The sequence below is a fragment of the Hermetia illucens genome, chromosome 2 (genome assembly GCF_905115235.1).
Source record: "Hermetia illucens chromosome 2, iHerIll2.2.curated.20191125, whole genome shotgun sequence".
In the NCBI taxonomy this organism is placed as follows: Eukaryota; Metazoa; Arthropoda; class Insecta; order Diptera; family Stratiomyidae; genus Hermetia; species Hermetia illucens.
In genome coordinates, this window is record NC_051850.1 from 90,976,055 (window position 1) to 90,998,443 (window position 22,389).

The following is a 22,389-nucleotide window of genomic DNA, read 5'->3' on the forward strand; positions in this document are numbered from 1 at the left end:
GTATTTAGAACAGAAGGTCGACAGGTCCAGGAGAGAATGGAAACATATAACCAAAGCCAGATAGCCTTTGAATAGAAGAATAGAACTTTCTTATGCGAGGGCATTCATACGTACCTTTCAGCGAGGATATTCCACTCATTATTTTGGAATCACGACAACTAGCTGGAACCGAATTAAATGTTTTACTTCTTGCCAAAAGTAATGGCCATTGGCGAACTAGGTAAAATAGGTGTGCACCTGCTTTGATTTTCGAAAGAACTGTGCCTTTTGTTTCGTTGGAGTGGAGATAAATTTGCGGTCATGCTCGTTTTAATTTCACCATATTTGTAGAATCTAAAGCTTTAAAATGAAAACACGGTTTGAAATGTTCTCTCTATAATGAGAAAAATATTTTCCATCGCGTAAAATATGTATTTTGGTAGCGGGTACATTCTTACATAATAAAATCTTTATCATCATTTATTACATCTTAGTGCTTACTTCGCTAACGAGTGCCTATAAATAGGGGAACAAATTCTCTACTTAAACTAGGAAGTCTACGTTAAATTAGAAGAATACTAATATAATACTAGTGTGTTGTGTTCCGGTTTCCTGTTTTGTGTGCACAGATATCGTGACAATGAGGGAACAGTTCTGCATAAAGACTTTACCTTACAGTTCTCGAATCTTAAAGCTTTGAAGGCTTCAAGGTTTTCACAGCAATTCCAGTTCAAAATTATCCTCCCCTCATCATCATATCCGTTATGTTGCATCATTTACAACTAAAATCGTATAGTTACTTTGCTTCTACATTGCGTACATATTAATTTGTTATATTATCCCTAGATTATATGTCACAGGACCTCTTTTTGCTATATCACATACTGCATAAGGAATGTTCATCGAGAGAATCACAAGGCTGGAGTGATTTCCTTTGATTTTTGATGTGCCATCAAAGCCTATGAACATGAGCGTGGAAACTATTGATTAGACTGCTTTCTGGAGGATGCAGGAACATTAACCGAAGAATTTCTCTATGATTTCTGATAAACTTGTGTACGTTCCGATGACTAGACCAGCGACACCAACTACGACAATTATCGTGTTGCTTACTACGAGCCACACGCGCTTCACTCCACTCACGTAATACCAGAATGTGCAGATTTGGATTAACGCCGGGAATGCCAAGCCCAGAGCGGATAGGCAAAGCGCTCCAAACAGAGAAATAAACAACTCCAGGTTCGGGATGGCCACGGCTAGGAGAACTGAAAATTAAGAAAATCAAAATGAGAAGATCGCCAACAATTTCTAACAGCTACTACTGTGACGATTAGGGGACTGACCAAGGACGGGGAAGTTTGCTTACTTACAGGTAACAAGAACCAATAAAGTCCGGCAAACGTATTCCCACACCATTTTATGTGAAGTTATAGTTAACTTTTTTGTAATATAATCGTTCCAGGTGATGTCAATGGCAACATAACAGGCAAGACCATGTGTTACGAAAATGGCAAAAGCTAGCGTTCCCTTCACGCATTGGGCCATGCTGCAAAGAAAAGAAATAAAGTATTAAGGTGGACCAAAGCTACATTTGAAAAGCAGACACTTACATATCTCCTGGTGGTAAGTTTAGGGTGATTGATCCTTCGACATCATGACCGTAATTCAGGTAACCAAATAAACCCATTCCAACGTAAAGTAGGACAATAATTGTCATTGAACTATTCAATACTCCGCATGGACTGATGAAACGCCTTGGTGTCTTCATTTCGTTCTCGAGAGGAAGTATCTGAAATGATAAATTTCCATGAGTGAATGCGATGCGTTTTACTATGTTATTCGTATTTATTCTAATGTAAATGTAAAGTAAACGTATATAAATGCGAGTATCTCAGTATCTCAAAATACATATTGTTAATTTGATCAAGAATATAATTCCAATCGAATTTTTCGTAAGCTGCTAAATGTATCCTTACACTGTAGGATGTATGTATAATAATAATAATAATATAATAATAATAATATCACCTGCCTCGTGACATCGGAGGTAGGGGCGTGGTTGACGTGGCGGCACAACATCATCGCCAAGTCGACTCGCTGCGCGCTTATTTTTACAGTAAAGAGCAGGCGAGCCCCTTGCATGCGGCTGTCTGTAAGGCAGACTGTGGACTGACTCCACTTAACTTGAAGGATCGATCTTTCAATCCTCTGAGTGGGGTGAAGTCGGACCAGGAGCGGATCGAGGAATGGAAGTGGAAGGCAATGCACGGTAAACACGTGAATTGTCTTTGGCAGCGCCAACGATTATTTCCGTTATCTGTCGAACAGGTGGCTGTGTGCTGGGGAGCTCTTTGCTGAGACGGAGGGGTTCATGTGTGCCATTCAGGATGGCGTGGTCGCCACCCGAGCTTATAAAAAGCTCATCATGAAAGAACGGGTGGAGAACGACCAGTGCAGAATGTGTGGTTCAGCATTAGAGACGTTGGACCATCTCATTTCTGGCTGTACTGTTATGGCACCGGTGCAATACATCACCAGGCATAATGCTGTATGTAAGGTTATCCATCAAAACCTTGCATATAAGCATGGGCTGATCACGGGAACATGTCCGGTTTACCGATATGAGCCGCAAGCGGTACTTGATAGTTCTGCTTACAGCATGTATTGGGACCGGCAAGTTCTGACTGATCGCCATACCGCACACAACAAGCCTGACGTACTGCTAGTTGACAAGACGGGTCGCTCCGCGTATATTATTGATGTTGCTATCCCCCATAATAGCAACATTGAACGGAAATACGTGGAGAAGAAGGTGAACTATGAGCCATTGGCTCGGGAAATCAAAGAAATTTGGCGTCTCGAGCGGGTGGTTGTAGTTCCCATAATATTGTCAGCTACAGGTATTGTACCTAAATCCCTTACGGCTTCCCTTGATGTCCTGGGACTTTCGCACAGTCTGGTTCAAACCATGCAGAAGTACACCATTCTGCATACGTGCTCGATGTTGCGGGGAGTACTCGACGGATTCTCCCACTGACCTACCACCGGCCACCACCACCAGTGCCCCTTTAGTTTTTAAGTAGGTAGGATCGTCCGAGCCTAAATGCTTGGCACTTAGTGCTAGTATTAGGTAAAATCCGGCATCTGCCGAGATTGTGATAACTCGGAAATAATCGTTGGCGCAACAATCCATGTTGGATCAGGGCCTTGAAGTGTGTTAGAGCACTTCATTCAAGACCGTAAGGGTACACTAGGAGGCAATGTGGTCAGCATTGCGCTCGCCCGAGATTATTACCCTGATTTAGCTCAGGTACTAATTCACAGCTGAGTCGACTGGTATCCGACGTCAAATCACGATACAAATTCCATTGCCACCAGTGAGACTTGAACCGCGACCTTCCGTACGACAGTCTTGCGCTCTAACCACTCAGCTATCCGGACATACATACAGGATGTATGTATGTAAGATGTTTCTGACGAAATTGTAGAGAACACGTTGTGGGAAAGGAGCTAATTACTTCCTTTCGAATATTTTAATCGGATGCCAAGTTACTTCCCCTTTAGTATCTCTAATTAGTGCAGTTAGTTAGTCGTTGCACATAAAAGTGGAAAAGAGAAATGGGCAACGGTTCTTGACAATATGGTGTTGGCATTGCCATCTCAGAGGGTTTCCGTGATGTCATTAAAGAAGTCGAACGATTTGATGATCGTCTGATGAAGCTCACCATTATATCAGCTGATCGCACTATTCACTTCTTCACCACGTACGCACCACAGAGAGACCGACCTGATGCCGAGAAAGATGCCTTCTGGCAACTTCTCGATGAAAAGTCTTGTCACGTGCCTGCTGACGGATAGGTGGCAATTACTAAAAATTATAGTAATATACTTTTATTAACTTTATTTGAACAGGTATCGGTATGAAGGGTATTTCGGAGTCCAAGCACCATATGGTGGCACCCTCCTGATTTTTCGGCTGGGTAGTTTCTGCGAATAGGTCCGTGAAAGAAATGATCAATTTCAACCCCCCGTACTCCCCACCTCTCCAATAAATGTCAAAACTAAGACCGGCTTCGAAAAGTACTAATCGTGACCTTTCATTTGACGGATAACTATACTTGATGAAAAAAAAATTACACCCCCCTTTTGCATGTATAGGGACCCCCCTTAAATTCGATTTGGTGTCAATCGCTACAACCGTCCCCAAGAAAAATGTGGGTAACAGAGAGACAAACAAACAGACGGGCAGACAGACAGTAAACCGATTTTAATAAGGTTTTGTTTACACAAAACCTTAAAAAGATAAACTTCAATAATTGGCATCATACTTTAGAGGCGCTGCAGTGTGGAAATTCCTCCGAGCTTCACGCCAAAGCAGCGCAGCTCACCACTACTCGAAACTTACCCGCCTGAGTAGTTCATTTACCTGTTGGTAACAGGTTGACAGCTACGGAACTGGCGTAGGAACTAGGCTGTTCAGATTTTCCGTCAGCCGTAAGAGAGGAGTTTAGACAAAAAGGAGAAGGAGGTTCACGAATTTTACGACAGGTAGAAGTTGTGATGTTAGTTCTTTTAATTTTACATTTTTATAGTATTAATATTAGCTGTAATGTGTAAAATAAAGTTTTATTAGCTAAAATCCTGCAAAGCTTGGTTGAAATCCTACCTTAATTAGCAAAGTTCCAATAGGTCGTACTAATCGATGAAATTCATATGAAGCATGTTTCTATATTGACTTTTTCTTACCAGAGGTATCAAATTTAATACATTCTTAACCTTATCAATGCTTTTCCTCATTTTGAGTAATTTTCGTCAGAAAGGAGATTAATATTTGACTCACGTTATGTGAATGAAAAAATTACCGAAAAGTTGAACTGGTAACGCTACATTGCCTGTCATCATAACGCGACATCACTCGCAATTCATATAAAAGTCCGTTCAAAAGCGCTACGACATTAGATAAATACGTTGTGATATTGAGGTTTTCTTTAGAGCAGAGTATTTTGGGTAGCGAGGTTTCATAGTCGCCCAACCAGAACAAAACAGTTTATCTACGAAAATAAACAGGAAGATAGCTAGCCTTTGTAAAGGAGTGAGCTTTAAAAATGTTAGGGCGCATGCACATGTTTGCAAATCTAAACAAACACTGGCAAACGTGTGAATAGGGTATTTGGCTTCGTTCGTGTAACTTTGTGTGCCAAACCTCACAAACCATCGTAACGCAAACGTGAGGGCAGGAGGTTTGGTTTGGTTTGCGTAGCTTCGCTAGTGTTTGCCACCGATCTGATCGAATGTAGGTTTTTGACCCAAATCAAAAGGACCTTGCCACCAGTGCATGCACTGCATTCACATGTTTGAGAGCATTCTGTCTCGTTTGTGCATGGCGGCGATCACACACTTCTTTTTAGTAGTAAAATGTGTGACTGATCTGGTGAGGATGTACTAAACTCCCAGGAATGTGTGTGCATGTGTGTATGCGAAATGAAGAAGCAATGTGAAATGAAGTTTGTGAAGGAACCTTGTCGACTTGGGACGAACTTTGGCGACGTGGAAGGTTCATTACACATTGCAGCTGCAAGCGAGTTCCCGCTAACCTCGCACGTTTGCGGAGGTGTGGAGTTTACAGCAAACGTCTGGAGTCGGATTTAGATTTTTGGTATTCAGTTCTGTTCTGGCAAAAGTAAATACAACCTGTTTGGGTTTAATAGAAAGCAGTATAAACTCGCGACATACTTGCAACTGTCAAGCTTCAGGCGGGAATCACAAATTGTAAATTGCATACATAACATTCGAATTAAATGGTTGGTTTTTAATTAAACTCCATTAATTTCTTTTTTGTGGTACCAACACTTTTGTTGCGCTCGGTTATGTTTTTGTTTTATGTTATGTGAGAATAAACGTTTTGGTCTCTTCTTTGTGTCGTCTCATACGTGTTTAGGTGTGCCGTCTTCAAGCTCCTCTTTTCTAGAGCAATTTTTCATATGTATGAAAAATATTGGTAGTCATAAAACTATAATACAAATGAAAATCTTTTCTTTTTGCTTGAGCGTGAGCACCCTCATATGAAAGTACCATTTAGTACTTTTCGTTACATTTTTTGATACCCTGTTTTCCCACTTCCGACAACAATGATGTTGATCCATTTAGATGATGACAGTCCAAGTCAACATCAATATCATTTCAGATTATATTCACAGAAAAAAAGGTACTTACCACTCCAATAGCCTCCAATGCAAATAATACTGTTCCGAAAAATAATGGGAAAGTTTTGAGCTCTGCGAATGCGTCCTTCCCTTCCAAACTGATTGGTTCGCGGAAAATGTAATACAAAATAATTGCAAATGAAATGAGTGTGACTGCATTAGCGATAGTCGAGAAAGGTGCCAAATACTTCAGGTTTCGTACCTTTAGGGGAATAGAAGAAAAGTTTACATTAAACCTATTACTGGGGATAACTTCAGCCATCTTTTTAAGAACAAACTGAATCTGTTAATTTATTAAACAGAATCTGATGCGGCAAAGCCATATCAAAAGACGAAACCGAGTACGCTCGTTTACTCACTGAGGTATCCCGATTTCATTGTCAGTTTCATTTGTATCTCGTGCATGATGACTCAATTTACTTACCCAATTAATTAGAATCAAAGGCAACAATATGATGAGCATATAGATGCGGACATCCGGCTTGTCTTCCATGTAGAAGTCTGCGATGGATTTAATATTCGACGCGACGAACACCACATAGACACAGCACGTTCCCAGTTGGTATATTAGCAGAAATGTATTAACCACGTTCCTGCAATTGAGACAACGAAACATTTGTTGAGGGCAGCAATGACTGGAGGCAGAAGGTCGTCTGCTACTAATCTACAGAAGTGCACTCAATTACACTTGCCATGATACCTAATGAGATCGAGACTTTCCCTTCAGTATATCAATCAACCAATCTGGTAGGTGGCCTGTGACAAAGCACACATTTCGATAAACATTAGTGTGACCTCAAGGAAGTCGGGTTGTTGCCAATTGTTTCTACATGTTCATCTACTTTGACATGCATACAACTTTCATCTGAACTTAGATTCCAAAAAACTATTGAAAACAAGCACCATTATGATCTCAATTAGATACTATGCAACCATATAAATATACAGAATATTCTTAATTCCCTAATTTTATGAGACAATGAGGCGTCCTTCCGAAAGCAATAGTATTCATCTCGACCGCTTTAAATATATCTTCGGCTGGAAAATCTATTTAATTGTATTTTTTTTCAAAAGATGAATCACAGTAGATACAAAGACGAATTTGATTAGCTCAACCTTCGTTACTTGTGAACTATACGTTTATAATGTGAATATATTTATTTAATGAAAACGAACTTCAGACCCTGAAGTCAGTGATAATGAGAACCTTCACGAAGTGATCAAGACACTCGGGCAGGAATTCCTCACTTAACGCCGCAATGAATATCAGCAGCATTGCAGCACTCTCACTGGTGGCAGAGGGATTTGTATCGTGATCGGATGTCGGATACAAGTTGACCCCTGAGTCAAATCATGGTAATAATGGCGGGGGGCAACACTGTCTACATTATGTCCAACAGTGTGCTGTAATCCTGTAGTGCACCATTACGATCTTAAAAGAAATGCTCTACCACGCTTCAAAGCCCTAATCCAATTGGATTGTCACGGCAACGATCATTATCATTATTAATTAAAAGCATTTCTTCTATTTTTAAGGTAGCATGGAAAAAATCATGGAAAAATATGGAGCATTCAAACACCAAATTTAAAGTTTCTGTTCAGACTCAAACTTCCGTCAGAGGAGAAAAATGAGCGAAATTTGAAAGAATGCCGACTTAGTTTCAAGAAAAAGCTAGACTGAAAACAGTGCTGCAAATGGACGCTTGTCAAATCAAACGATGGATAATTCAAGGACCTTAAGAGTTGGTGTGGTATGAAATGGAAAATCGTTTGCAGAAAATGGTTAGATAATAAAAACCGTATCCAGATAATTCCATTTAAAGGGAAGAGAGGAGCGATGGCGTAGGTCAGGAGCCAAACAGCTTTTAGGGATATCGAATTGGTGGACCTCGGCGCAAAACCGGGATGTCTGCAGTTCCTTATAAAGGTAGTCCTAGACCGGACACCAGTTGTTAAGCTGTTGATGATGATGATGAAAGGGAAGAGAAAATCGCTACAATCGCATAAGTCTAGAAACACCTACACGTCTTATGAAGAAGAGTTTCAATGAAGATGAAATTTTCGGTGCAATTAATGTTCGACACTTGCAGTATATGCATCTAGGGATAAGCACAAAGTTTGAGAAAGTATAATAGTTCAGTCTGTGAACGGATCGAAAATTCACCCATACTATTTAGGATGAAAATCAGTTATCAGATAAAAGGATCATGGAAAATATACTTATTTGAATGTAATTATGCGGTGTTTTCAGCGATTAATTACTTGAAATAATAAAAAACTTGATTTTTCCTTATTCGCTGGTGTTGATATTTTTATTTTGAAAAATACCGATATTTCGGGAAAAACGTTTTCCCTTCATTAGTGCTAACAAGTCTTACTTATTACTTGCCCAGCACTATAATATTGTCATTGTCATTAATATATCATTCCTATTGACGAAATCAACAACACACCCTGTTGGATTTAGGAGCCTGTTTAAAAGAGGATTCTCAATATAAGCTTCCAGCTAGATTGAAAAAAATTAACCGTACAGACAAAGCCCTTCCTTGGTGGCTGACAGCTCTAAGGATGAAAGCTTTAATATAACATAATAAGCAAAATTATTTTCCCTCCGTGTACCATGTTTCTAGATGTTGAACCAGCATTCAAAAGCCTGGCGGGTGGGGAGTGAGAAGGGGTGATACGCTCCGGACCAGGAGTTTTCTTGGAAGCCCGGGATGTAAGAAAAAAAGAAAAGAAGAAAATTAGATACATATTTCGGTAATATAGAAGATTGCGCCCGGATTTTTTCTCTACAATATGAATGCTCTGCGTAGGCAAGGCAAATGGTATTAATTTGTCCGTTCTGTGCAGAATTTGTGCAAATAAGAGACATACTGTTTAAGGCACGAACTCAAATCCATGTTGCGCGAACCAAATACCTAACTTCAACTTGAACGGAGAAATAAAATTAATTCGACCACTGAAAAGTCGATCAAAATTTGTTTTTGCACTTGAACCCTACAGAAATCTTTGCAATAACCAACGCATCATGGATTGGACTTGTGGAGCCACAACTTGAGCATCCGCTGGTCAAAGTATTCGGGATTATAAGAAGCAATATTTTGATTTGTATAGCTGTTACAATATTCCAAATCTTATTTGAAGAGAGCTCGAGCAGCCTGCTCTCCAATATTCGTGATCGTTGATGACCAGCGAAATTCCAAGGAAGTGCCAGTCAATATTAGGTTTTGTATAGTCGGACATTACGGTGAAAGGGTAGTATATGTCCCAGGACGAAACGTGAATTGGCACACACGATGGAGCATAAAACTAGGGGAATACCTGCTGAACCAACACCTACATCTCTACTACCAAACTTTATTTCCACCTCCACATGGTGATCACTGGGAATTCTTTATTAATGAAAAACTGCAGACGGAGAAGAATGAAGGCAAGTCTCCTAAAACCGGGAGTAATTCAACACCGGGACAAATTGTACCAACTGATTCTCCAGGCTAGGGATTGGGTAGGGCTGACAACCCTACACGGACTGCGGACTATCCAACAGCCAGTGTCGCTAGAAGTGGTTATTAGGAGTACCTGGTTCGTAAGAAAAGCGATCCACAAATATAGGTGGGCCTCTCCAGGCGGGACCACTTTTCACTAAATTGACCACGTGCTAATCGAAGGCCACCAGCTGTTAGCCTTGATGAAAGTCAGCACATATAAGAGGACCAATATAGACTCGGATCACTATCTTGTTGGCATGGTGCCCCAAGCTCGAATAACAATACCACCTCGAATGCCCTCTAACAATAAAGTGAGAATGAACACTGAAGCCATCCAAAACAGAGTCCTCAGTAACACCTATAAGGAGGACGTGGATGCATCGGCAAATGATCTTCGCAGTCATCCGAAGAACGTTATTGTTGGCACGGCCACAAATATACTTGGCCCAAATCCCGAAAAAAGTCAGAGCGACTGGTTCGACGATGAATGTAAGCTAGCAACGAAACGGAAGAGTGTCGGATACCGGGCAATGCTGCATTCCCAAAGGAAGCGGGTACGCGCAGAGACTTATCACGAATTTCGTCGAGGAGAGACGCGACTTCACAGAAAGAAAAGGAAGCCTGGCAGAACAAACAATTATGTGTAGTACAGGAAGCAACCGCACCAGGCGCGGAAGTTTTACCAACAAGTCAGCAGGACGAAGCCTTATACACCTCGATGCCCATCCTGCCGAGACAAAGAAGGAAATCTTATTTCCGACAGAATGGGCATATTGGGGCGATGGGTTGGGTCTTTTGATGAACTGTTCAATAACCAACCAATCCATTGGCTTGACAACCATAAGTCGCCAGGAGCCGATGGAATTATAGGCTAATTGGATAAATATGGAGGTGACCAATTACAGCAAGCCGTTCATCAACTTATACTCAAGATGTGGAACAGCGAATCAATGTCTGACGATTGGCAGCGAAGCATTAACTGTTCTACACATGAAAAGGGAGACATCACGCAGTTCAGCAATTATAGAGGTATCACGTTACTGACTACCATCTATAAAATATTCTCCGTTATCTTGCTAGGCTTCACTCCAGGCAAATCAACAACAGATTTTCTCTAAGCGACAAGCGATGAAAAAACTGTTGGAATATGGCCACCAGTTTCACCATCTATTCATCGATTTTAAGGCCGCCTAGCATAGCCAAGGTAAAATTGTACACGGCGATGAAAGAATTCGGCATCTCGACGAAATTGATAACACTGACTACGCTGGTACTGACTAATGTGCGAGGCCAGATGAAAGCAGAAGGATCACTTCAGAGCATTCAACATTAACAACGGTCTAAGATAACGGGATGCCCTATCGTGTGTCTTCTTTTGCCTAGCCCTGGAAAAAGTAATTCGCGATGCAGATGTTAATGCAAGAGGTGCCATTTTCTTCAAGTCCAGCCAGTGGCTGCTCTATGCTGACAATATTGACATTATGGGAACAATGACCTCGAAGACTTGGGTTCTTAGCAAGAAAAATTGCAAACTTTTGGCTGCGTTCCAGAGAAGAATCCTCCGAAGAATGTTTAGCCACATGTAGGGGATGGCCGATTCCGTAGTCTACATAACGACGAAATTTATGATCGCCTAATTCTGGATAAAATCCGGCTCAACAGATTACAATGAGGGGGTTATCTAATCCGTATGGATAAGGATGATCCAGCCCGGAAAATCTATAAGGGCAGTGTCTATGTAAAAAAAAGACTTGGCAGCCCCGGCCTGAGGTGAAGCGACGGCGTAGGCCAGACACCATTCAGGGATATCGAATTGACATACCTCGGCGCAAAACCGGGATGTTTGGAGTTCCTTATTAAGGCAGGCCTAGACCGGATACCGGTTGTTTCGCCATTGACGATGATGATAGTCGGACATGATACTAGGTAACAAAGAGAATTCAGTTATCAGACTGACATTCATTAGCGTTGTGGGCCTTAATGCGGACTATCCTCACAGCATTCATCAAGTAATTTTGTCAAGCTAAGAAAGCCTAAGCCTATGGAAAATCTGTAAGTTGCAAAATTTGGAGACAATCAACAAGCAAATTATATAGAGGTATGGTTAAATCAGGTACCTGATCAGAGGGAGTACTCGTATTCTACAGAACAAAATATGACCTAATGTTGAGATGATGCCAATTGCCCAGGTTAAAACACAACTATTGGTGGAATAGCAAACCATCTTACTGTCGCTCTGGTCACCACCGAACCGAGCAATTTCAGAGATACAATGTACGTATTCAGTGAAATACGTGCGTATCAATTGACAATGCAGCAGCCATTATCGATTGGTGTTATAAACCAATTAGCATCCGAAAAAGAATTTTGTTCAGAAGACGAACTACCAAAAGGTGAGTAAGAACTGTTTCAACCTATTCACTACAAAAATTTTTTGATATGATTGTAGTATTGTTCGGTGGTAAATATTTTCAATTATATTCAAACTTTTCCCAACTCATAAACTAATCAGGTTGAAAGGAAAGGTTAATTTTCAGAAGAAATTCGACAGTTTGATAGCTATCTGTGCAGGTAGCATTCTAACCATAAAAAGTAGTCCACCAAGTTTAAGACTTATTCTATTCTTTTAATTTGAATTGAAGATTTTAAAATACTTACGTAATATATGGGGCACACGCTTTGCACCACTCTGGTCCCTCGCTTAGAGCTGCTTCAGCCACACCAGGATAATTCATACTAGGAATCTAGAAGAATTTTGAAAGTATGAGTGTAATAAAAGAAATGCAACTGTGATCACCTGCAGAACTAAACTAACTAGTTCCATATTCAAAATTGGCAAATATTTATCGTCATTTTAATTCACTTTATTCAATCAGGTTATTAAGTAGCGCCAGAATATTTCGGAGCTAATTTTTGGGTGAAATACGTTTCTAAACAAATATGTTAATCACCTTTTTACGTTTACACAACTCGTACTCAGCCTTTACTAGCAAATGTATACAATACGTGCAGATGACGCCAATAATAATGGTTCCAACGGCACCAGGAATGTATCCAGCATTCCTGAAAGCATTTGGCATCGCAAGAATTCCTGTGCCGAGCGATCCCTTGAGCAAATGGAACATAGTCTCAGAGTTTCTGTAATTAAAGAAAAATAGGAAAGTCATATGGCGGTCAAAAATCCGAAGGAAGTGAACCACAAATTTGAAATATTTATATATATCTGAGTTAATCTAGTGTTCTCAAGCTCTAAAGTGAAATTTTTTATTCCAATAAAAACTTTTGCATAATTTCAAATTTGGATCTTCAGTTTGGTATGCAAAATGATTACGTAAGAATGTTGATGTCGAAGTTGATCATAAAAGGCCAACTTGTGTTGATTTTTGTCAGCCATGAAGCGAGAGTTAAATCTAGTATGGGGCATAGCGCGATAACCACATCTACGCGCCATCATTGACGGTTCGGTGAAATGTGTTTCAGCTCCCTTCAGGACTCTCCATGAAGCGGTAGGAGTGCTAAATGATAAATAAAAACAGTTGAACCATGCACGTGCAACAAAGCTGAATGAAATTCCAACAAGTCGACGAATGTTCAGGAATGCCTTCCTCAGCTCACATCCAACCTCAGATGTAATGGCCGCACTTACTTCTCATAGCCTCCCGGTAGAACACCCTAAGGGTACATTGGAAATATCGGCGCTACCTATATTATAGGAGGCAATACGGGAACCAATGTCATAAGAGGCTGTGTTGGTCATATTGGTAACCGTAAATACGAACACGAATAGATTCTATGAATGCGAATATATTCGTATTCGAAAAAGTTTATATTTTGATATTTACACAAGCTAGTACGAATGCGGCTGTATTCTCATGTTCGAAAGTGAGTATAAAACGTATTCGTATTTACGAGTACGAATACGTATTCTGTTGAATTAATATTTCCAAGTGCGAATACGATTTTTAAGGTTTTGTGTGTCTGTCTGTTTGTCACACCCGATTTATTCAAAAACGGCTGAACAGATTATCACGAAAGTTTATGAGAGCGTGTGGTCTGATGTCCGCTTTACATATAGCAAGAGTCGCCATTTTGTGTTAAATTTAAGGGTGGGGCTCCCCATACATGTGAATGGAGGGTGCAATTTTTTTTCACAAAATGTAATCATGTGGGCTTTCAAATGAAAGGGTTCAATTAGTACTTTTCGAAACTGGCCGCAGATGTGATTTCGGGTGAAAAATAGGGGAATAAGGACTCAAAATATGAGCACCAAAAAGTGTAACAGGTCTCCAACCGAAAAATCTGAAAAAAATCATAGTCGTGTATCTAAACGAAATCTAGGCCCGTTCCAATATCTGCACAAATAAAGTTAATAATAGTATATTAGCATAATAAAATTTAAAAATTTAGTCGGAAAGCCCCCTTCATTTGTATAAAGGATTACATAAGACATAATTTGGTCAAGTTTGAAGGAAATCCAGCCATTATTAACAAAATTATAGAGGGTTAAACTGTGCAATTTGTTGTGAATTTCGTGCATTCTACAACGTGTACGACGTCATCATCCCATATCAATTCGTTAATACCGCAACAAAGTGAGCTCGCATGAATGAGGGTTCACAAAAAAACATTTTATTTTAAGTTTTTGAATCGTTTGTATAGAAATATCAATTACTCCGGACAGACATATGTGTGTATTTAATTTTCCGGGTAGATATATTAGTACATTAAGCCAGCGGTATTCAATATAGGCACTATGTATGTACATATGTATACTTTTGTGCATGAAGTAAACCCTTAAATATAAGTACGATCAATTTATATATGCACGGATATGTAAAGTACTCGGTAATAGGCAGTTTGTTTGAGAAGAGAGTGAGAATAATATTTATTTCCGTAATATGTGTGCATATCTTATAGTTTGGAAACATATGAAGGAATATGTTGGATTTCTAGCTATATACGAATGGAAAAATGTGCGTAGAAGTTTCTCACATAAGATGAACAAAACCTTTATACCCGAAGCGTCCAGCTTCCGGTATTCCAACTCGTTGATATTTGATATAGCACATTTCTGCAATTTCTGTAGCAATACACAAAAACTAGCAAAAGAAAACAAAATCCTTTATTCTCAAATCAAACGAAACGACGATTGTGTAAAACGGGGTTCCCAAGAAAATTTCCAACATATGGCAATATACTATTGTTTAATTTATCTAAGCAGATATCGGAACGGAGAGTTTTCAGATTTCTCTGTTACAAGAAGACAAAAAATAAATTTTCCTCAATTTCCTATTGGATCCTATTTCCTATTGGATTTGGAAGAATAATTAGACAACTTTTTAAGGTTTTGTGTAAAACAAATCCCCCAGATTCTCCGCATGCAGTGAGTTGCATTGTTGAGTTTAAGGGGGTCCCCATACATACAAAAGGAGTGTAATTTTTTTTTTATCGGACATGGTCATCATATCAAATGAAAGACCTCGATTGTTACCAATCATTTAGTCCGAAACCGATATTAGTTTTGAAGTTGGCTTCAAAGGAGAAGAATGCGAAGTCCGAAAGTATCAAATACTCCAAGACACGTTCTCAGATACTACCCAACCTGAAAATCTAAAAAAATATAGCAGTCCCCGCACATGGTCCTAGGTCTAAAAATACTCTCCATACCGATGTCTGTTTAAGTAATGTTAATAATAGTATATTACTATATTTTTCGGAAATTGACTAGAAACTCCCTAATTTTTATCCTAGAATCGTAAAATTTCGTAGCATTGACTATTTCATAGAGCATAATACTGTCAAGTTTGCTGAAAATCGTACTATTACCCACAAAGTTATAACAGGTCAAAGTTGTCAGTTTTGCGCAAGTTTATTGCAGTCTAAGACTTTCGACGTCAACTTCCATAGTCTGACAAACTTTATGCATAAACATTACGAGCTAGGTACAAATGGGACAAATGCCCACAAAAATATTCTTATATGAAAAATACACAGAACCTTTCTTTCATGAAGCGTTCAGCTTCCGGCTTCTCCGCTTGCTCGTTTTCACTGGGACGGCTGAAAAGTCCCCAAGTAGTATTCAATCAATATGATTTGGAGTTAACTCTTTCCTTCAAAAGACACGTGTACAAATTTGACGGCTGGCGGATTATTTATCTTTGGGATAGAGCACTTTGAATCAAGCAAATTTTGTTCATTTGGAGAAAATGTAAAAAAGGAATTTCGCGTGTTAATAAAGCCTTGCTTTTTGAGGAAAAAAATACTGTTCAAGCCAAGACTTGGCTTGATAAACATTAACAGCACCGAGGACTATGCACTCAGCGGATGCACCAAAGAGGTTATTACCGAAGAAAATATCAGAAAAGTTAGAAAATAATTTTGGATCACCGCAAAGTGAAGTTGATTCAAATAGCTGAGGCTCTAAAAATATCAAAGAAACATATAACATATGACATATCGTGCATGAATATTTGGGTGAAAGCTCTGTTCGAGCTCACAATTGACCAAAAACAGCAGCGAGTTGATGATTCTAAACAGGATTTTAGGCTCTTTTTCCATAAAAAAACTGAATTTATGAGCCTATATGGGACACTATTCCATTACTGCACGTGGCGAACCGACTCCAAAGCGTGCAAAAATGCAACAGTCGGCTGGCAAAGTTATGGAATCAGTATTTTGGGGTACGCCTGTTTTGTGGCTAAAGACAAATCATATTATGAAATGATAGCACTGAAAAAGAAAACAAATTTTTCGGGAAAATAAATACTAGCCAAAAAGAAAAATCGTCTAATTATCTATATTCCACCATTTAAATGAAGGCGTCATGCTTAGAAACTTCTGCATGACCCCTTAATTTAAGTGACCCCTTCATCCCCCCACTACATTCCAGATAGGCTATAAGAAGTGCCAACCCATCCAATAATTCAACAGTCCAAACTGAACATAGACCATGAGTCAATGCACCTACTGTCGAAATCGTCACTGGTGTTACGTAACGATTAGCATAAATGAGCACGCCTGCCCCTCCCCCTGGATTCAAATCCCGAATACGAGATGGAAAAACTGGCACTCAGTCACCTCAGATATGTACCATCACCCTATTGACAGGACATTTCACTAAAAGATGAACTCTTGAGGTAAGGGCGAAAGATGCCGACGTGTCTCGTTTCATCTAGTGAGCATGTAATTACAAAACATCTAAGTTTTAACCCCTTTAGTCCCTTTGTGCATAATTATGCACGCAAACCCGATTTAGCTGATTACATCCCATCTGTAACAATTACTTGCAATTGCTTCTAAAATTTTTTTATTTACGGTGGAATACAATGGAGTTTAACAGTACGTTGCAATCGAATAAGGGTATTGAGTTGCTGATAAAAATTTAATAGTAATTAGCATGTTTGTAATAAATAAAGTAGTGAATTCATAAAATATGGGTACATTGAATTGTTTTAGTACCATTGCGCTTCATTGTGATTTTGCATTTTGATATAACAATAAATTAGAAGGTTATGTGCATAATTATGCCCAATTAATCAGAACCGTCATATATTTCTTCTTGTAAAAATGCTACTAGTTATTATTTTTGTATTTCTTTTTATAACATGCAAAAAGCGATATAATCTGACATCAACTCGCAATTTGGCAGATGTGCTGAATTTAGTGGCGAATTCCAACACTGAACTCAGCCATGACAAGAAAGAAGATACTGCTGAGCCTGCAACGTCAGGAAAAGTACGAATTGGTGCTTTCAAGGCTAGACCACTGGATCACGGAATAATTGGACCAGATGTAGATGATTCCGATGCGGAGACCGACTTACCATTGCTGCTTTTGAAAGAAAACGATGGAGAGGGTATCGTGAAAAATTTGTCGCACCAAAAATAATTTGGGGTGCTATTAAATACTCAGACAAACCCGAACATTTGAAATTCCTTTATCCACTTAGTTATTTTGGAAAATATGCTGGTGAAATCATCAACGGCGCAATAATCGGTATCCAGTCTAAGCCTGCCTTAATAAAAAACTCCAAACATCTTTTGTGCCGAGGTCCACCAATTCGATATCCCTAAGAGCTATCTGGCTTCTTGGCCTACGCTATGGCTCCATCTCAGGTAGGGCGTCCCTCGTCTTCTTTTTCCAGCATAGATATTGCCGGTATAGACTTTTCGGGCTGGATCATCCTCATCCATACGGATTAGGTGACCAGCCCTATTGAGCCGGATTTTATCCACAACCTGACGGAGGAATACATAAAGTATGTTAAGATAAGAAGTCTACGGACACTGCCTGCAGGTTCTGTGAGGAGGAGGACGAAACCTCTATGCACGTCCTGGGACAGTGTCCAGCACTTGTGCAAAGTAGGTCGATACATCTGGGAGAACACTTAATACCAGATGCAAAGCTGAAACTTCTGGAAGTGGGGAACATACTAAAGTTCCTAACGGTTACTGGTCTGCTTGAGATACTATGATCAACAGGTACACTATAACCAGTAAAAGGGGCACAATAGTTCTTCAAGGACGCGGTGCGACTTTCCCTTAACAGAATAATAATAATGTTAAGATACAGCACCTGTCCAGCGAATTATGAACAATTTTTCAATATTTTTGTGCTTATTTGTGGTGTTTCTTGGAGAACTCGGGAAGTTAAGCTTAAAATAGTTATTTTCGAGGCGTGTAGTGTACTTAACGATACACGTGAGCTAAAACATTGATTTTACTTTGCATATACACCAAAGTTTTTTAATAACGGTTTTTTAATATGAAATGGGCAAAAAAAGGATATATTAAGGTCAAAAAGAAGTTTCAAGTTGTGTCCCTTTTGAAAGAGGAAAGTCGACCTATGTAGCAATTTCCTTAATTGTCGGTGTTTCTAAACCACTAGTGGCTGAAATAGCAAGAAAATGCAATATTGTTGTGATAAACCAGAGGTTTTTCAAATTGGTCGGGGGTTATTGTCATTGTTATGAACGAGTATTGCAATTCGAACTAGGGTAAATTGGTTAAAAAAATTGCTTAAAAATAATTTTATCTCGGCCATTTCCAATTTAAAATTTTTAATTTTTTGTTGGTCATCTTTAGTGACGAATGTCGTCTAGAGGTGGTTGGAAAATTATGTTCGGATAAGAAAGGGTGGATACTTGTCCGATATTTTAATGGTTAAAAAGATTGGAAATTCAACGGCAATAATGATTTATAGCTGCATTTCCGGTGGTTAAAGGGTAGTATAGGTCCAAGGGCGAAACGTGGATTGGTACCCACGATGGAGCATAAAACCTGAGAAATGCCTGCTGAACCAACACCAACAGCTCTACTACCAAACCCTATCTCCACCTCCACGTGGTGACCGCTGGGAGCTCTTTCGTAACGAAAAGCTGCAGACGGAGAAGGATGAAGGCGAATCTCCCGCGCCTAAAAACGAGACAAACTGTACCAACTGACTCTCCAGGTTGGAGGTTGGGTAGGGCTGACAACCCTACATGGAAAACCGATGTTACGGAGCCACGAAAAGAGCCTCGGACAGACTGAACTTTACAACGACGAACCCAGCAACGACAATGGACTAACGATTTGCGCATTTTCTCATGGAACCTGCGCTCGCTGTACAGAGATAAAGCTGATGAGCAGCTAGCCGATGCCCTGTCCCAATATAGGGCTGATATAACAGCGTTACAAGAGATACGATGAACAGGGACCGGTTTCCTGGAGAAGAGCCGCTACACCATATATTATAGCGGTCATCTAGTAAACCATGTACTCGGAGTAGGTTTCTTAGTCAGCCAAAAAATGAAACCTGCTGTTATCGGCTTTGAAAACATAAGCGAACGGCTATGCACTCTGCGCTTGCGAGGCAAGTTTAGAAATATAAACCTCATTAACATTCACGCTCCTACAGAGGAGACTGCAGAGTCGGAGAAGGATACCTTCTACGAGGCAGTTGAGCGGACTCTCGAAGCCTGTCCCAGATATGATATTAAAATCATACTTGGGGATTTTAACAGCCAAGTAGGGAAGGAGCTCGTATTCAGGCGATACGTTGGCTCCCATAGCTTACACGAAAAAGCAAATGATAACGGACTGTGGATTATTCAATTAGCAGGGTCACACCTGGTTTGCGCAGAAGCGGTCCGGAAACATACGTGGGCCTCTCCAGACGGGACCACTTTCAACCAAATTGACTACGTGTTGATCGAACGCCGCCACCTCTCAGCCTTGATGCATGTCAGAACATATAGGGGGGCCAATATAGATTCGAATCACTATCTCGTTGGCATGGTGTTCCGAGCTCGAATAACAATACCACCTAGAATCCCCTCTGACAATCAGGTGAAAGTGAACACTGAAGCCATCCACAACACAACCCTCCGCGACACCTATAAGAGGGAAATGGATGCCGCATGGAGAGGAGTCAACAGAGGACCTGGAGATGAACCATCAACAAATGATCTTCACAATCACCTGAAAAACGTTATCGTGGATACGGCCACAAACATACTTGGCCCCAGTCGCAAAAGGAGTCGGAACGGCTGGTTTGACGATGAATGTAAGCTAGCAACGGAACGGAAGAATGCCGCAGAGACTTATCACGAACTCCATCGAGCGGAGAAGCAACTTCACAGACGGAAAAAGGAAGGCTGGGAGAACCAACAAGTCTGTGAATTAGAAAAGTACAAGGAGCAACCGCACCAGGCGCGCACCTATTACCAACAAGTCAGCAGGATGAAACCTTATACACCTGGATGCTCATCCTGCCGAGACAAAGAGGGAAATCTGAATTCCGACAGAATGGGCATATTGGAGCGATGGGTTAAGTACTTTGATGAGCTACTGTACAACCAGAACATCCGCGAGTTGGAGGTCCCGCCAACTGAAGACGACGGACAAATACTGCCACCACCAAGTTTAGGAGAAACAATCCGTGCAATTCATCGGCTAAAAAATCATAAGTCGCCAGGAGCCGATGAAATTACAGCCGAATTGGTTGAATATGGAGGCAACCAGTTACACCAAGTGGTTCATCAACTTGTGCTCAAGGTATGGGACAGCGAATCAATGCCTGACGATTGGCAACGAGGCATTATCTGTCTCATACATAAAAAGGGAGATATCACACAGTGCAGCAATTATAGAGGTATTACGTTGCTGAGTGCCATCTTTAAGATATTCTCCTCTATCTTGCTAGCCCCGATAGCCCCATACGCCCAGAACATCATTGGCCCATACCAAAGAGGCTTCACTCCAGGCAAATCAGCAACAGATCAGATTTTCTCTCTGCGGCATGCGATGGAAAAACTGTTGGAATATGGACAATAGTTGCACCATTTGCTCATCGACTTTAAAGCCGCCTATGATAGCATAGCCAGGGTAAAACTGTACACGGCCATGAGAGAATTTGGTATCCCGAAGAAATTAATAAGTCTGACTAGGCTGACCCTGACCAATGTGCGAGGCCAAAAAACAGCAGGATCACTCTCAAGACCTTTCGACATCAACAACGGTCTACAACAAGGGGATGCCCTGTCATGCGTCCTCTTTAACCTGGCCCTCGAGAAAGTGATCCGTGATGCTGAGGTAAATGCAACAGGTACGATCCTCTTCAAGTCCACCTAACTACTGGCCTATGCTGACGATATCGACATCATGGGAAGAACCACCCGAGACGTACAAACTGCCTTCATCCAAATCGAGCAGGCGGCGCGAGATCTTGGGCTGCACATCAATGAAAGCAAGACAAAATATATGGTGGCAACATCAGTACCGAAGACGAATCAACCAACAACATGAAACCGCACTGGTCAAACACGAAGAAGAATAAAGATAGGAGAACACAACTTTGAGACCGTTGACAATTTCTCCTATCTAGGTTCGAAAATCACAACCGGTAACAGCTATGATGATGAAATCCGCGCACGGTTGTTGTCAGCCAACAGACCCTATTTCAGCTTACAAAGACTGTTCCGCTCGAAACGTCTCACCATAGGGTCAAAGCTCTTACTGTACAAGACTATGATCTTGCCAGTCCTCATGTATTCCTCGGAAACTTGGGTTCTTAGCAAGAAAAATTGCGAACTCTTGGCCGCATTCGAGAGAAGTATCCTCCGAAGAATTTTTGGCCCCCTACATGAGGATGGACGATTCCGTAGCCTACACAATGACGAAATCTATGAGCGATACCATGACCGTCCGGTTGTGGATAAAATCCGACTCAATAGGTTACGGTGGGCGGGTCACTTAATCCGTATGGATGAGGATGATCCCACCCGGAAGGTCTATAAGGGCAATATCTATGGTAGAAAAAGAAGACCCTGCTTAAGATGGAGCGATGGCGTAGGTCAGGACGCCAGACAGCTTTTAGGAATATCGATTTGGTAGACCTCGGCGCAAAACCGGGATGTCTGGATTTCCTTATTAAGGCATGCCTAGACCGCATACCCGTTGTTGCGCCGTTGATGATGATGATGATTTCCGAAGAAGGACCTTATTCAATACAATTTATTAAAGATACAATACGATCTAGGCAGGATATTAACATAATACAAAGGGTCTTTGTGCCATATATCAACTACAGATTCTGCATACAGAATATACCCTCATACAGGGTGTCGCACCTTACCATAGGCCGTTAGCAAGCATGAATTACCTAAATTCCTTGCCCCGGCAATTCGTCCAATCTAACCCCAATAGAGAATTATTGTGCTGATCTGAAACCCAAGG

General features: G+C 40.6%; 1 protein-coding gene across 6 annotated transcripts in view; it reads right to left on the reverse strand.

Moving 5' to 3' along the window:
* Positions 1–367: 367 nt before the first annotated feature.
* Positions 368–22,389, reverse strand: part of LOC119649630 (proton-coupled amino acid transporter-like protein CG1139) — a 246,042-nt gene continuing 224,020 nt past the window's right edge. For all 6 annotated transcript variants that reach the window (XM_038051871.1, XM_038051873.1, XM_038051869.1 and 3 more), the window contains 7 exons: positions 12,625–12,811; positions 12,332–12,417; positions 6,607–6,775; positions 6,193–6,384; positions 1,590–1,768; positions 1,350–1,525; positions 368–1,244 (listed from right to left, as the gene is read on the reverse strand). In XM_038051871.1, the coding sequence (XP_037907799.1) occupies positions 997–1,244; positions 1,350–1,525; positions 1,590–1,768; positions 6,193–6,384; positions 6,607–6,775; positions 12,332–12,417; positions 12,625–12,811 (1,237 nt within the window). In that variant the 3' untranslated portion in view covers positions 368–996. The remainder of the gene's footprint in view (positions 1,245–1,349; positions 1,526–1,589; positions 1,769–6,192; positions 6,385–6,606; positions 6,776–12,331; positions 12,418–12,624; positions 12,812–22,389) is intronic.